General features: G+C 60.0%; 2 protein-coding genes across 8 annotated transcripts; one reads left to right on the top strand and one right to left on the bottom strand.

Annotated features, from left to right (window-relative positions):
- The first annotated feature begins 1,271 nt into the window (after positions 1-1,271).
- Positions 1,272-10,711, top strand: RUNDC3A (RUN domain containing 3A). Of its 5 annotated transcripts, none has more exons than XM_045985672.1 (11): positions 1,272-1,598; positions 5,287-5,402; positions 5,780-5,928; positions 6,116-6,201; positions 7,178-7,267; positions 7,367-7,447; positions 7,532-7,697; positions 7,817-7,974; positions 8,736-8,873; positions 8,993-9,096; positions 10,117-10,711. In XM_045985672.1, exons 1-11 carry the CDS (start codon positions 1,492-1,494, stop codon positions 10,257-10,259), a joined length of 1,338 nt encoding a protein of 445 aa, XP_045841628.1. In that variant the 5' UTR covers positions 1,272-1,491; the 3' UTR covers positions 10,260-10,711. The 5 variants fall into 5 exon arrangements, with proteins under 5 accessions (XP_045841628.1, XP_045841624.1, XP_045841625.1 ...); XM_045985668.1 differs by having other exon boundaries at positions 1,410-1,598; positions 5,792-5,928; XM_045985669.1 differs by having other exon boundaries at positions 1,411-1,598; positions 5,795-5,928.
- Positions 10,712-11,350: 639 nt separating this feature from the next.
- Positions 11,351-16,211, bottom strand: SLC25A39 (solute carrier family 25 member 39). 3 transcript variants are annotated; one of them, XM_045985674.1, is made up of 12 exons: positions 16,077-16,211; positions 14,643-14,742; positions 14,449-14,508; positions 14,280-14,324; positions 13,900-14,033; positions 13,486-13,553; positions 13,219-13,343; positions 12,862-13,035; positions 12,434-12,543; positions 12,138-12,219; positions 11,977-12,057; positions 11,351-11,885 (listed from the first exon to the last, which is right to left on the bottom strand). In XM_045985674.1, the coding sequence occupies exons 2-12, from the start codon at positions 14,725-14,727 to the stop codon at positions 11,770-11,772; spliced, it is 1,080 nt and encodes a 359-aa protein (XP_045841630.1). In that variant the 5' UTR covers positions 14,728-14,742; positions 16,077-16,211; the 3' UTR covers positions 11,351-11,769. The 3 variants fall into 3 exon arrangements, with proteins under 3 accessions (XP_045841630.1, XP_045841631.1, XP_045841629.1); XM_045985675.1 differs by lacking the exon at positions 16,077-16,211 and adding an exon at positions 15,831-15,963 and having other exon boundaries at positions 13,900-14,009; XM_045985673.1 differs by lacking the exon at positions 16,077-16,211 and adding an exon at positions 15,831-15,963.

Genomic DNA, 16,211 nt, shown 5'->3' on the forward strand with positions numbered 1-16,211 from the left:
GGCATGAGATTTGTGCTGGAAGCCAGGACTTTTTGCCCTGCTCCCAGGGAGTCAGACCAGGGTTATGAACTCGTACAGGCCTTTTATCTCTTCCTCCTCTGATCGTGCCAACAGAGGGTCCCTGCCTGCTGATCATATTCAGATGTTGGTGCACATCTGGATCAATGTGGAGACATAAGACAATACACTAGGAAAGTGGAGTAAATCTAGCATATGGCTAGAGTTGGTGATTAGGTATCAGCTGAGCCCCAGGATGGACATTCCTAAAGCCAGGTGGGGAAATTGGGTAGACCCCCTCTTAAACAACACAGAAAGATTTCTGTAGGAGCTGGGGATTTCAGTGTATGAAAGAGAACAGGTTGAGTAGAGGAATGGAGCTGGTGAGAGCAGGGAAGAGAGAGCAACGGGGGGACAAGAAAGTCAGGCATCTATCTCCTTCACCTTCTCTTGAAAGATGCAATCAGCTTTGGGGGCCCTCCTAGCCTTGCAGAGATTCGATGGCACCATGCAGCAATGCTGGCAGCCATGGGTTAAACCTCAAGCCGGCTGCCATGGGGTGATGTGAGGGGGTAGGACTCCGAGAGAAAGCAGTGCCTTGGCACCACTATGGGTACCAGCCCTACTGCAGGGAACCGCCACAGAGCCCAGGTCCGTGGCTGCCAGTCTACTCTCATTGTCCTGAGTGGTTCCAGGCCCTGGGCTCCTACAGCTTGTTCTGGATTCCCATCCCCCACCCCAGGAGCAGTTGAATCCATCCGTTGGTGCTGGCAAGTCAAACACCAGATACGCAGTCTCTCCGACTACCCCTTGGCCTCCTAGGTTAGCGCACAGGGGCCACCTGCGCTCTCTGGACATAGACCTGGCCCCGGCCTCGCTGAGATACACATACTGAACGGTTGGAGAGGCAGGGCGGGGATGAAGGTGAGGAACTCTTCTCCGGCCGTAGGAGGAAAACTGAGACACCACCAATCACAGGTCAGAAACAAGAGAGTTTCGGTCGTCGGAACTCAGAGACGCGAGGCGAGGGGTCCCCCGCCCTAAGTGTGGGAGTGGAGAACAGGCCAGATGCCCCCTCTTTCTCCTTCCAATCGCTGCCTCTTCCGGGGACCCCCTCCGCCTTCCCTCGGGCCCCAGCCCCCACCCCCAAATTCTGCATCCTCTGCGGATTGGTGCCCGGCCTGCCAGGGGCGGGGCCCGAGGGCCCTGACGTCACCGGCCGAGGGGGGGCGGGCAGTTAAGGGAGGGGGTGACGGGCCCCGGCTCAGCACCTCGGAGAGCTCCCTCCCCGGCCTTGTTTTGCTCTGGAATCGCCGCCGGGGGAGGGTGCCAGGGGGCCGGGCAGCGGGAGCAGCGGCAGGGGGATGGCCGTGCAGGGATCGAGGGGCCCCGGCGGGCAGAGGGCCCAGCTGTGATCCAGCGGGGGAGGGGGCCGGGGCGCCAGGCGGGGTGGGGGGGGGCAGCTGGTGGCGGCAGCAGTGGCCACACATCTGGATGGAAGCGAGCTTTGTCCAGACCACCATGGCTCTGGGGCTGTCCTCCAAGAAAGCGTCTTCCCGCAATGTGGCCGTGGAACGTAGGAACCTGATCACCGTGTGCAGGTGGGCGCCGCTGGCGGGGGGTGGTCAGGGAGAGGAGTCGGGGCGGGCTGCGGAGATACCGACTGAGCCTGCCGCTGGGAGGACTCACGGCAGCCGCGGATAAAAGGGAGGAAGCACAGAGTTAAGATAAGCGCGTCCACTGCCCCTCAGGCCCAGACCAGGAGGGGCTTTGGAGGTCTGGTCCCTACCCTTCTAGGCCAAGTCAGGCCTATGCCCAGCCCGCGGCCTGGGGGGTGAGGGGTGTTTAATTGGCACTGCAGCTTCCTGTGAAAACCAGGAAGTGACATTGTGTGTGAGGGGGAGGGGTGGGATGGCTGGCTCCCTTGTTGGGGGCGGGGGCGGGGTGGGCAGGGAAGCACTCCGGAGCAGCGTGAACGCCCTTGCCCTCCAAGCGTACCCTGACTCCCATCCCTGTCAGACTGGCCTCTCTGGGGTGGTGCTTCCTGAGAGATTTTCCCATGCTCCAATCCGGGAGCAGAGATCGGTGCCCTCCTCCATCTCTGGGCAGCTGCAGCCTGTGGCAGGGTCAACTGGGGATGTGGGCAAAGCCCCCGAATCCACCCAGTGAGGGCCTGCCATGGGAAGGACTGAGGGTCTGACTGCAGAAGCCTGGGTCTCCTGGGTTCAAGGGAGGAGACTGGGAGGGCAGGGCCATTGGTCCCTGAGGGTGGGGCTGTCGCAGTGTTGGGAAAGATTCATCTGCTTTGGGGGCCCAGGAAGTGGACCTTCACACCTCAGCCCTGCAGTGACTCACCTTCACTGCCCTGCCCTTAGCCAGCTGCTCAGTCCCTGTCCCTTGGCTTCACCTCCCCTCCTCTCTCCCTCTAGGACCACTCCCCCCACCCCATCCCCCCACCAGCTGCCTTCTCTATCTGCAACCTCTCCACCCCCTGACATGCCACCTCTGAGGGCAGGGTGCTCCAAGTGCAGGGCTCAGCTGTCCTGCTTTGCCACCCCACCTGCCTACACACAGGCCTGGGCCCAGCTCCTTCCCTCAGGAATCATGGCTCACCTGATGCCCTGGCTCCTGCCTCCCATAGCTCCTTCCCAGGTTCCTGAGCACACGCCCAGCCATCCTGCCTCTGTCTCACACCATTATATCCTAGTCCCTAGAGTGGTGCTAAGCACATCAGACCTCTATAAAAATGCCTGGAATGTTATAGAAGGAATGAGTGCAGCAATGGCCCACCCAGGCCAAAGTACAGGCCAACGCTACCATCCTTACCCCTCAAATCCTGCCAGTGTGGCATAAAACAAAGCTTTCTGCCTTTGGGGCCAGAGGATCCTAAGGTCAAGCTCTTATTTCATCCGTTATTAGCTGTGCAACCATGGCGAAGTTTCCTAACCACTCTGGGCCTTGGGTGCCTCATCTTCCCCACAGTAGAAGTAACAACCATGCCAAGGAATTACAGTAACGGCATAATTCCGGTAGGAGCCTAGCCCAGTGCCTGGCATATGGAAGTAGCCCGGCCCTGATGATGTCCTTCCTGTGTCTGAGAAGAAGATACTTCTTTCTCTCGCCTGCCTTCCCCAGTGTCGGGGAAGTGGGGATCTCCCTTCTGCCTACCCCAGAGCAGCAGGGGTTCTGGTGGATTGGAAGTGGGCTTAGAGCTGGGGTGGGAGGGATAGTTTAGGAGGTGACTGGGGCATGGTAAAGGCTCAGAAACCCCTTGGGCCTCTGCCACCTCATCGCCATCACGTGGTTTGCCTCCAGCTCCCAGAACAGTTCCCTTTAGCAGGCCAAGGGCTCCCCTGGGCCCTGGCCTCCCTGTCTCCATGGTAACCTGCAGCAGCCGCTGCACCTCCTAACAGGGAACACACCATGGGGCTCCCAGGGGCGACGGCCAGTTCTACAGCACCCCCGATGAGGGATGGCAGATGGCCGCCGTGCTGCAACCAGCCCCAGGCCCCCACTGAGGGCTGACCCAGATGACCAGAGAACACCACAATAGGGGGGTGGTGTGTGCTACACAATGAGGCCCAGCTAATGTCCCAAACACAGCCTCCTTCTGGCGGGGCCAACCTTCCCATTAATAGCCCTGCTCCTCGACACCCCTGTCCAATGGGCTATACACACGCTCCTTCTCCCAGTCCTTCCTGGAGTCTGGGGCAGGTACTATTATTCCCGTTTGGGCCTCGGAGATTAAATGACTTGTCCAAGGCTGAAAGGGTATCACGAGGGAACAGGATCTGAGCCCAGCAGTCCGCCTCCCCCTACTACAACCCCACACTTGACCTGGCTCTGATTTCAGGCTAGACCAGCTCTAAGCCCAAAGAGAAGGGAGGGAGGTCCATTGCCTCATGTCTGCCATTGGCCTAAGAGCCTCAGAGGCCAGTGCTAAGGGCTGGAGCCTGCAGAGTGGAAGGCAGAGGAGGCAAGGGCTTCTCCCAGACCTCGGTGATTGTGACAGCCAGCAGGAGGCCCCAGGATGTAGTGGAAGGACCAAGGGCTTTGGGGTCAGACATCCATACTTGACTCCTCACAAGCCCTGTGACTGAACAGATCAGTCAACCTCTTGAACCCTCGGTCACCTTATCTGTAACATGGGGAGGATGCTAAGAGGACCTACCCCAGAGCTGTTGTAAGGCTGGATGAGGAGTACATGCTGTGCTTGGCACGTTACAGGGCTTGATAAGCTTCCGGGGGAAAGGGCAGTTCCAAGCAGCCCCCGTACCCTGGGTACCCCACTCCTGCTCTGCCGCCCACAATAGGGCAATAATGGGAGGTTGGGAGCTGCGTCCTCATTCCAGCCCCACCCACTGCAGGGATGGCAGGTGGAGATCGCAGAGGGAGGGACTGCAGAGGTAGCTGAGGCTCCAAACAGGACTGCAGAGAGGGATAAGGGGTGCTGGTCTCCATTGCCTTCCTTTGTTTTCCTCCTCTCTGGGAAGCCAGGTGTCTGGGCCCCTAAAACCCCTCCCAGAGATTTGCTGCCAATGCCCCCTCCCACCCAGTGTGTGTGTCAGACCTACACCCTGCGCACACACACATGCACACACACACCCCGCCCCAGCCCGGCTCTGCACCGCCTGGTTCTGGGCAGCTGGTGTGTGGGCGACCAAGCTGGGAAGGAGAAGGGGGAAGGGGGGGCATCCATGTGCTAAGAGCCCACCTGGCCACCCCTGCAGGCCCACGATCCATGTGCTCAGCTTCAACTCACATGCCCTGGCCCAAGTGACCACCCCCCCTCCCCGAGGAGGGACGGAAATTTGTCGCAGCAATAGCAGAAGATAGCTCTGGGCAGGAGTTCAAGCCCACTGTCTAACTCCCAGCTGACCCCCAACAGACACCCATCAAAAACGCAACTCCTAAGCAAGGGCAGGAAGGAAGGGGCTCTGGGACAGTCCCCTGACTCTAAGGGCCTCCTCTGCTTACCTACTGTTCTGTCCCTTCTTGTACCTTATTCCTGAAGCTTCCTTTCTCGGCTGTCAACTCTCCTGTCACCTGCATGTCCATCGGTCTCCCGCCTGCCACTCTATCACTCCCATGTCATAGCACCTCTGTGGTTACTGTGTACCTCCCCTGCCTCTCACCTCCTTTTCCTGTGCCTCCCCACATGACCTCCCTCTTCAGGACCTCTCCTCTGCCCTTCTCTCCCTCTCTTTGCCTAACACCCCTCCTCTAAAAATCCATTACTCTGTCTTCTCACTGGGCACGCCGCTGTCCCCTTTCCCGACCTCCTGCCAGGTTCTCTGTGAAAACGCTGCTGGAGAAATACACAGCGGAGCCCATCGATGACTCATCCGAGGAGTTTGTGAATTTTGCAGCCATCTTAGAGCAGATCCTCAGCCACCGTTTCAAAGGTGGGCCCAGCTCCCCGTCTCCCGTTGTCCAGCCCTCCCATCTCCCAGGCTTTAGCTTCCAGACACCCACTCTGATCTTTCTCGTGGCTTTCTGAACCCCATCATTGATCCTGGCCCCAGTTCTGGCTGGGCCTTGCACACAGCTGGGAAGAGGGGAGGGGTCTTCTGGCCACATAGGTGGGTGCACACAAACCCCATCAGTGGGCGTGCTGGTACATGCTAGCGTGCCTTCCGTGTACAGGTATGTGGGTGCACGTGTTTGGGATAGGAGCTTTGTGCAGGTGGGGCTGTTTATACTTATGCATGGGTGTACCCCATTACACGGACCCTCTACAAACTCCCTGGTTTTGCTGAGCCCCCTCCCTGCCCTGGCTCAGCCTGTGCCCCAGCAGGTCCGGTGAGCTGGTTCAGCTCAGACGGGCAGCGGGGCTTCTGGGACTATATCCGACTGGCCTGCAGCAAAGTGCCCAACAATTGTGTAAGCAGCATCGAGAACATGGAGAACATCAGCACAGCCCGAGCCAAGGTGAGGGGCCTTGATGGGCGGGGCCGGGCCAGCTGTTGCTTGCAGGGGATACAGGTGGGAATTGCCTGCTCCTCGTTCCTCAACTCTGCCTATGGTCACCAGGTGGAAGAGCCACAGGAGGTCTAGACCCAGTGGTGCACTGCTGGGTCCCTTCAGGGCAACAAGTAAAGTTCAATGTGCTTTCCAGGGCCGGGCATGGATCCGGGTGGCATTGATGGAGAAGCGAATGTCAGAATATATCACCACAGCTCTGCGGGACACCCGGACCACCAGGTCAGACCCTCTCCTTCAGCTCAGACCACAGGTCCCCGTGTGCATGCTCGCGGTCTAAACATACTTGATCCTTAAGTTTCTGGAGCAAACTTCAGTCCCTGAACTACAACTCCCAGCATGCCCTGCAAACTTCCCTCTCCCAGACTATCCTCTGGCTATGGAGCTTGCAGTCCCAGACAGCCTTTAGCATCACCACCATTTCTTCCAAGTCACATTCATTCTTCTCTATCACTCCGCCGTACTGATCTCATGCATAGCTCTAACCTCGACATGCCTCTGAACAAGCCTCAACTATGCATCATTTTATCTGTTGGCCTCATTCCACGACCTGTGACACAGAGCCCTACCTACTTCCCAAACAGTGGCAGCAGTCTGTACTCGCCACCTGTGGACTAAAGTCCTGGTGTGCAGAGCCTGAGTCCCTGCACTGTGGGTTTGCAGAGAGACTGGGTCTCAGGGGCAGGGGTCACAGCCAGGATGGGTGTTTGCAACCGAGTACAGTGGGCAGTTTGTGTCTCCCCGCCCCGCCCCCGCAACCCAGTGGTCACGTGTGACTGATGGTTTTACTTCGTTCTATCTCTAGTCTGACCTTACATTTCAGAGTTCACATCAACACGTTTTTGAGCACCTTCTGTAGGTCAAGCACTAACGATGAGAACTTGTTTCCTGACTGTATGGATCTGAATGGTCCCATAATTGGTGGGAAAGGGGTAGTTCAGAGGATGGAGGAGAGTATTCTCGGGGAACACACGTTCTAGTACACAGGAGACACAGTGGGCACCACTCTGAGGGAGAGCCAAGATCCACACTGAAGGGTGAGCAGGAGAGACGTACCCCCTTCCTCTAGGAAAGGTTTGTAGCTAGCCAACAGGAGAAGTCCTGAGGGCTGGGGCCTCCCTGGGCGGATGAGGCTGCGGCACGGTCAGTCCCTCGATACCCAGCCTCCCCCCACCTCCAACCCTCTACCCCCCCGCAGACGTTTCTATGACTCGGGAGCCATCATGCTGCGGGAGGAAGCCACCGTCCTCACCGGGATGCTCATCGGACTGAGCGCCATAGACTTCAGGTGGGTCTCTGGGGCGGGGGCGGAGGGAGTGGAGCCGAGGATGTCTACACTTGCATCCCGTCATGCCCGCCCCCCACCCTGTGGTTCTCCCGCCCCCAGCTTCTGTCTCAAGGGCGAAGTGCTGGACGGGAAGACCCCCGTGGTGATCGATTACACACCCTACCTAAAGTTCACCCAGAGGTGAGCCGCGCGTGGGTGCGGGGCTGGCGGAGGGCGGGCAGGGGCAGGCAGGGCGGGCCGTGCCCACTGCGCCTTCCCCACAAGCTACGACTACCTGACGGACGAGGAGGAGCGGCACAGCGCCGAGAGCAGTACGAGCGAGGACAACTCGCCGGAGCACCCGTACCTGCCGCTCGTCACCGACGAGGACAGCTGGTACAGCAAATGGCACAAGATGGAACAGAAGTTCCGCATCGTCTACGCGCAGAAGGTGCGTGCCGCGCGCCAGGGCAGCGGGGTGGGGGGGGAGGGGCGGAGCCGGCGGGCGGCCCGGCGGCGTCCGCGGGGACACCCGCGTCCCGCCGCCGGCGCTGAACCCGCGTCCCGCAGGGTTACCTGGAGGAGCTGGTGCGCCTGCGCGAGTCGCAACTGAAGGACCTGGAGGCGGAGAACCGGCGGCTGCAGCTGCAGCTGGAGGAAGCGGCGGCGCAGAACCAGCGCGAGAAGCGGGAGCTGGAAGGCGTGATCCTGGAGCTGCAGGAGCAGCTGTGAGCGCCGCCGCCGCCCAACCCCTGTCCTCCCCGCCCGCCCCCCACCCCCAAAACTCGCCGCGTGCCGGCCACCCCGACCACAGCAGCCAGCGCCCCCCTCCGCCAGCATCAAACCACTGATCCCCTCACCTCCACCCCAAGACCCCCTCCCCGGTGAACTAAATTGACCTCAAGATAAGATCCAGCGACCCGACCCCCCAAAACCGGCTCCCCACTTCCTCCATCAGCTAGCATGGCTACAGAACGTCACTCAGAAAAACCTGGTTTGTTACTCAGAAACTGTGGACATGATCGCATTCCCTCTGTTCAGCACCCCTCTGATCTGTAACCATTATCCTCCCCACAGTGCCCCCCCCCCCCCCCGGGCTTCACTGTTACTCATGCTTCTGATGGCTTCTGCCTGAAACTTTTCATCACCGTGTGACCTCCCAGCATGATCCCCAGAGATGCTCCATTACCTTTCAGGATTCCCACTCTATTTTCAACCCACTCCATCACCCTAACTTGAGTCCCACAGCACCCCATCATTCCCTCCAGCTCCCATCATAAGCATGAGCGCACCAGATCCCCATCTCCTCCCTGACCTCAGTACCCTCCACTGACTCCCAGGAGCTGCCCTACTGGTCTGCAACATTCTGTCCCCATTTCCGCTGCCCAGATTCCATTCATAACCACTCCCCCCCCACCCCCGTTGAATCCCCCTTTCCCCACTTCTGCGCCCTCTCCTAGTCAGGCCTGACCCCTCCTCCCCATCCCAGGACAGGTCTGATCCCCGGTGACCACGTTCCCCTGGCCCAGGGTTCCAAAGACCTCACCACGCCCCTGGTCAACCAATGGCCATCCCTGGGAACGCTCAGTGGGGCAGAGGGCACCAACAACCCCAAGCTGTACCGGAGGTAAGCCTCAGCAGGGCTCAGCTTGGGCCTCAGTGCTGGTCCTTACTGGGGAAGTGGGGCTGGTATGGGGGCTGGGCTGCAGGCCTCTGCCTGCACATCAGCCCTCTGCTCTGCTCCAGACACAGTTTCATGAGCACGGAGCCACTGTCAGCTGAAGCCAGCCTGAGCTCGGACTCCCAGCGCCTGGGAGAGGGTAAACGGGACGAGCCCTGGGGCCCCATCGGTGAGCGCCCCAATCCAGCACCCAACATTCTTCCAAGAAGGGCTGAGGCCAGGCTTGGGGCCTGCGGTGACCCTGGCCGAGTCCCTCCTTCACTGAGCCCTTTCAGGGAGCTTAGCGTCGCATTTAAGAGCTTGCTTTGGGGTGTCGGGCAGACACTGCAGCAAACCCCAGGCAGCGCCTCTTCCAGTCGTTCGAGCTTGGTCCCTGGTCTGGCCCTTCACCTTGCTGAGCCCTGCTCATCAGTAACATGGGGGGGCTGGTTAATGCCCAGTGTAGCATTGTGGGGGCTCCATGGCTCACAGGTTCTCGGGGAATTCTTTGCCTAACTAATTTGCTCTTATCTCACGTGCTCTGTGAACCGCTTGCCTGACCCTTGTTTCCCCCTTTTCTTTGGCTGCCAGGAAGCTCAGAGCCAAATTAGTGGCTCTCTTCAAGCGAATGTCCGGGACTTCAACGCATGCATTTTGTGTTGCCCTCCCCTGGCTTCACCTTGGTTCCCTACCCTAGTTTTCCTGGGGCCTGGACTCCTGCCTTTTCTTTCCCAACACCACACTGTTCTGGATGACTTTAGATCTTCTTTGAGACGAGGCAGGCTGTGGACGTGGAACCCCACCACACTGTGTTTGTGATTGTCTGTGTGTCTGTCTCCCCCACCAGACTGTGAGCTCCGTGAGGGCAGGGACTGTGTCTCGTCCGTTCTCTGTATCCCCAGTGCTTGGAACGGAACAAGTGCTCACCGTGTGTTTAATAAACAGACAGAGAGGATGAACCTCAGGGGGAGACAGAGACATAAACTGACGATTACAATACAGTGTCCCAGCACTGGGCATGGCATGGCCAGCTGCTTACCCCGGTTTACTCGAAAATGGCAAATGCTCCAGAAATGAGGAAAATCTCCAGGGGGAGTCGGGGGTTGCTGACCTGAGGGGTACCCTTCCCTCACCTTCGCCTGCACCCCCCTTCCCCAGCTCACACACAGGCAGACCGGTTGGCTCGGCCTCACCCGCCCTCTCTCCTCAGGGAAGGACCCCACGCCCTCCATGCTGGGCCTCTGCGGCTCCCTGGCCTCCATCCCCAGCTGCAAGTCCCTGGCGAGCTTCAAATCCAACGAGTGCCTGGTGAGCGACAGTCCAGAGGGCAGCCCGGCACTGAGCCCCAGCTGAGGAGCGGCGTGGGCAGTGCTGGCCCCACCTGCCAGGGGCACAGGCACAGAGTCCCCCAATCCAGGCCACCTTTCCAGAGAACTCTGGCCACCCAGCCATGCGTCTCTTGCCAAAGGCACCCTTTGCTTCTTGCCCGTTTTAACTTTCTGCCCAAGGGAGCAGGAGCTGCAAAGGGAAGCTGCCCGGGCCGGGACACAGGGGCACCACAAGCCACGGGCTGCCCTGGGGAAAGCTTGTACCATTCTTCTGGTGACCCTGGCACCTGGCTGGCTTCCTACCGGACTCTTCTTCGCTCATCCCCACCGCCCTTCTCAGGAGCTGACGGCCCAGCCTCAGCACCGCACCCCTCTGCCTCTCCAGCCCGACCCTGTGTATGCCCCAGAGTCACTCAGTCCTCGGCCCCCGGGCAGGGGCTCTGAGGGGATCCAGCAAATAAAAACCAGAAGACTGAGGGCAACTTTGTCTGTGGGGGGCTGGGACTGGGAGCTGTCCTAGGTGGCACAATTCAGTAGAGCCCATGCTGGGTCCGTAACGGGGGTGACGCTAGACCAGACACCACGGTGTGCGTGCCCCACGGGAGCAAACTGGTCAGAACGATTAAGGAATTGGGGTGCTTTTGTCCTGTCTGTCCACGGAAAGACCACGACGTGTTGGTGCCCCATTCAACCTGACACTTTTAGTAACTTGATTAGACCCCAGCAGTGAAGACATTGAACAGCCCAAGGGCAGGACAGAGGAGGCCAGCCCTGGCAGGGCCCTGTTCTCTGAGACTTTCCTCATCCTGAGGGATTCAGCTTTGGCCCAAAGTTGCACCGCCAGTGAATCATCCTCCCTCTGTCGTCACTTGGAGGGTATCCGTGGGGAGAGGTCTTGCCACCCTCCCCCGTGGCTCTAACACTACCCGTCACCCCCTCAACTCTGGGTCCTCACCCTGACCCAGCTCTAAGTTAGCGGGGTGTCCTCTCTATGGATACCGCCTGGGTCGTCAGAGCCAACCTCCGGGTCCCTTCCAGGCCTCCTCTGTGCAAGCCACTCACCAAGTCCTCCTCCCCTCCCCACCCCTCCCTGCCCCACAGTCACAGGCGCTAGAGAGAGGTTCATCGTCTTTAGATTCAAGGAATTCACAGGAACGGGGGCAGACGACACCAGGCCCAGGGTTTGGTGGCTCCCAGGAGCAGACCCAGCTACAGCAAACACACAGGGAAATGGTGGCTAGGGAGGGGACAGATAGCAGATTTGGTCTTGAACTTGGGAGTAGGGGTGGTGGTGGTGGAAAAGTGATTATCCTTGGGGCTTGGGAATGAGAAACAGCAGGAAGAAAGCTGTTTCGGGGAAGGGGCCTGGGCAGGCCTCGCGGGGCAAGCCCCTACCCCTAGGACTCGTAGTTGAGGGGGACGGGAAATGAGGCCCCTCCCCTCAGTGCTGAGGACAAGGCACTTGGCTCAGTCTCCTTCGGCACTCCCCCGCCCCCCGCCATGGAAGAGATGGGGTCCTTTTCCCCTGGTTCCTTCTAAGAGCCCAGAGGCTGTTCTCTGTTGAGCCTCTGAAAGAAGCCTTTGCCGAACTCGTAGGTGCTGATCATGATGGCACAGGAGGGAGCGGCCTTGATGATCCTTGGGAGAAAGCCTGCAATGGGAGTGGGGGTTAGGGTCAGAGGTCAGGACCCCAGGGGGCCCCAATCCTTCCTGAGCTTGGACACATACACACACACATTCACCTGCAAAGAGGCCCCTGGTGCCCGACTCAGCCCGGATCCTCCGCAGCAGCAGCCACGTGGAGTCAGCACGTGGGGGCGTCACTGCAAACATGAGGCATGGCCAGGTCAGGACCCCGCCTGGGCCCCCACCCGCGCGACCCTGCACCAGCCAGAACCTTCACCTCTCACAGCCTCCACTGCTCCCAGCGCGACCTGGCGCTGAGTCTTCACCACGTCGAAGGGTAGAGTCAGGATGGCCGCCACCTGGTGGGGTGGGGAGAGAGCTGGTCTCCGGTCCCAGGACCCCCTCCCGCGTGTCCAGCGGAGCTCTGCCAGCCTTAGCTAGGGCTTCACTAGGCAGGGCGAGCTTGCTCCTCGACAGGGAGCTACCCGAGCCCGTCTCCCTGGAGCACCTCCCACAACCCTCCGGCCTCCCAAGGCCACACGCACTGGCCTCATCCAAGCCCAATCAACTCACCGTCCCTGAGATGCCGCCAGCCACAAAGCTGATGCCCACGGATGGCTGGTCTTTTGGTCTCAGCCCACTCAACCAGCTCTTCACCAATTCATAGTTGAACCAGTACAGAGCTTGGGGATGTAGGGGAACGCTCATTAGAGCCAGGAAGGGCAGCAGGGTGGCCTCAAACCTCCCATTTTCCACCCCCGCACCATGCAACGACCCCTTCCTCTGGACAATGAAGACTGTCTGTGGCGGGCCGGTTTCTGTGACAGATCCTCCGTGAGAATTTTCTCCTGGAAACCTGGATGACTACCCCACCCGCTGAACCCATTTTACAGATGAGATATCCAAGGTCCAGAAAAACAACTTCAAAGTCACTGCACTGTAAACCTCCTGTATGTCATGCGGAGGCTCCCTTCCCCCACCTCCTGGCACCTGACTCCTACCTGAAAAGGGCACATCCCGAAGGGCAGTGGGGCCCCAGCCCAGCCACAGTGAGCGCCAGCCGCCCTGGGCCATGGCAGCTCGGACACAGGATCCCAGCTCCCGGTAGGACACGTGCTGAGCCTGCAGCTTTGTCCGCACCAGCTCCAAGGGGCTGATCACAGTCACAGTGCCCACTGCGGGGGAACAGTAGGGAGGGGTCAGCTCACAGTACCCAATAGACACCGCCGCTCCCGGGATCTAGGGGCCCAAGAGATCCCTCCACCCCTAAGCTGCCAGACACGAGAGTTGGAAGCCAGGACCAGGCTCCAGCAGAGCTGGGGGTCAGAGAGAGATCAAGGGCTCCGGGCTGTCCTCACAGCGGGCTAGTGCGCCAGCCACCATGGGGGCGTAGAGATCAGAAGTCAGGGCTCGACCACAAAGGAAAGTCTTGAGTTGGTCATACGCGGTGAAGTAGATGGCAGTGGCCGGCACAGTCATAACCCTGGGAGCATGAACAGACGTTAGCTGGGACTCCCAAAGGCTCCCAACCTCCCAGGCGTCCCCGCCCCAGCCACCATGACAGGAGAGTAAAGGATCGGAGCAGGAAAGCAGGGAAAAGCAATGTGCGGGACTCGGAGACTCACAAGGTGGCTGGGAGGCCGCTCCACAGGGTCCTGGTGCCCTCGTGTCTCACGATCTTCACAAAGGCGTCCTGGCCACACAGACACCAGCCCACAAGGAGGGAGGAGGAATGTGAATGAGCCCTGTGATGGGGCCCACCTGGACTCGGCCCTCCCTCCACCCGCAGCCCTGGGTCCTGCTGGGAGGCAAGAGCCCCTCAGGCCAGCACACGTGCAATCGCCCGTTTAGCTCCCAACAGACTCCTGCTCACCCTTCAAACCGCACAGAGGCACCACCTCCGCCAGAGAGCCCTTCCCAAGCCGCCCCGGCTGCTGCTACTTGCTTTTCACCACCCACTCCTCCTTGGGTCTCCCACCGACCGATGTGAATCCCTCCCGAGCACCCAGATTCCAGGTGGGGGACCAGCCGCTCCTCACCACGGTGCCAGTGAAGCGGGTGGGGTCCTGAAACCAGGTGGCACAGCGGGCGCCGTTCGGGCACAGGTAGAGGGGCTCCAAGACCCCGTTGCAGTATAGGAGACACTTCCCTGTGGATTGGAGAGAGGAGGGCACTGGGGAAGGGAAGAGGGTATTAGGAGGACACTGCCCTGGAACCCTGCAGGGAGGGGGGTGAGTCCCACCCCTTGGAGGCCAGCACCGGCCATGGTCCCCGGGTGGACATTCTTGTTCAGGACAAAGGGTTCGCTGGTAGGACCTGGAAGTGTGTGGTAGGGCTGTGGGCACTCAGGTCCCCTGGGGAGACTGGGCTACTCTATCCCCTGGACCTTCACAAGCTCCCTGTGGTTCGGGGAACTCACATTTCACGTAGGGGAGGCTCCAGAGTCTGGAAGGAGGCATCAGCTCTAAAACACAAGGCAGTCCCTTAAGTCAGGAGGGCACCCCCCTCCGACCTGTCCCGGGGACCCCATCTCTGGAAGATCTTGGTTTTGCCCAGGCCCGTTCTGGGCTCCATGGCTAGGCACTCACCGCTGGCCGTCGAGGGGCGCTGAGACTGCAGGCGGACTTTCACCACGTCCAGGGGCGTCACTGGAGGAGGAGGGCAGGTCTGAAGGCTCCTTTCAGGACCCCTCCCCTTAACCCCTATCCTAGGACCAAGTCGCCTCCAATCTCTGGCCTGCCCCAGTCCCCAGCTGCCCCCTCCCCAACTCCCCAGATCTTACTGAAAAGGGAGGTGACCACAGCCCCAGTGCCAGAGGCCACCATTTGTTGGAGGGGGCTAATGCCCCCAGGGTCCTGGTCAGCCATCTTGTAGCTTCAATTCTGAAAAACAAACAAGTCCACTGGAACCTCCACTCACAAAACAAAAACCACTGAGAAGAGGAGACAAGAGGCAGGGGCACTTTGGGATCTGACTCAGCCCTTTACCTGAATTCACCCACTAAATATGAACTCAGACAATCCTCACAATTACCTTTTATTTTTATTTTTGAAGACTTTATTTATTTGAGAGAAAGCAACAGCACCAGCCGGGAGGAAAGTGAGAACCAGGATCAGGGAGCCCAATCAGGGTGGGATCCCAGGACCCTGGAATCATGACCTGAGTCGAAGGCAGAAGTTTAGCAGACTTAGCCACCCAGGCCCCCTCACAACTACCTTTTAAAGCAATTTAGTCAGCTCTACTCTGCAGGTGGAGAACTGGAGGTTCAGAGAGGTGAAATGACCTGAACAAAGTCACTTCTGGGAGCAGATAGGAAGAAAGCTTGGGTAGTTATTCATTGGTTAAGAAACAACAACGGTCCGCTGTCATTCCCCCTTGTGGGCAACACGGAATTACTGTTCCCCCTCATTGGGGAAAGCGCCCCGTCTGGGGAAAGCGCCCCGTCTGGCCCTGAGAACCCAAAGATCGATCAAACGGCTGAGCCATCCCTCTAAGGCCCCCACTCCCGAGGCGGGCACTTCTGTGCCCCGTCACCGGGAGTGGAAGGTGGGGCCCAGCGATGGGTGAAACGTGTAAACAAATCTGATGGCCGCGAAAAGACCGTCCGCTCTCGGAACTGAAGGCTGGGTTCTCGGCCCTCCCTCCCGCACCCTCCGGAGGCCGGAAGGGTCAGTCCCTCAGGCCTGGATGGGAAGGGCAATCTCTTTCTGCTGTCTCTGCCCAAGACAGAGGCCGGAGGTTCGGCCAAGAGAGCGGGAACTAGGTGTGCGAAGACAGGATTTCCCCTTGCTCCTCGGAGCAACCCCGGCCCCGCGCGCAGCAGACGCCCGATGGGACGACCAGGTCTGCCTGACGTCTCGAGAGTCCGGGACCCCAGCCCAACCCCGGGTCAGGTTCCCCGGGACCTCCGGAGGCCCATCTCCGCCCCCGCCCCCTGCCAGGCCCTCAACCCCGGTCCAGCTCCGCCCACCTGATTCCAGGCCGGTGCTCGCGCTGCGCGACGCCCGGGACCCAGCGGGCCCATGGCGGCTCCGCGGCCGGCTTGTGGTCCGCGCGCGCTCGCCCCGCACCAAGGCCGTCTCTGAAAGCACCCAAGCCTGCCCCGCCCCCCGGACCGCGCCGCGGGGCTCCGCCCTCCGCCGGCCGACCAGCTACATGCCCGGAGTTCCATCGACCCCGCCCACCAGCCGCAGCTCCTGAACCCGCCGCGCCCCACCTCCCCACGCTGCCGCTGCGCCGCTGGTCCCCGGCCGGGCCAGCGCTCCAACCAAGGTCGTGGGTCTCCACTTTGCGCGTGACCGACGGTAGCACCGCAGTTAACTGTGTATTCTCACAAACTCCATCCCACCAG

Source organism: Meles meles, chromosome 18, assembly GCF_922984935.1.
Source record: "Meles meles chromosome 18, mMelMel3.1 paternal haplotype, whole genome shotgun sequence".
In the NCBI taxonomy this organism is placed as follows: domain Eukaryota; kingdom Metazoa; phylum Chordata; class Mammalia; order Carnivora; family Mustelidae; genus Meles; species Meles meles.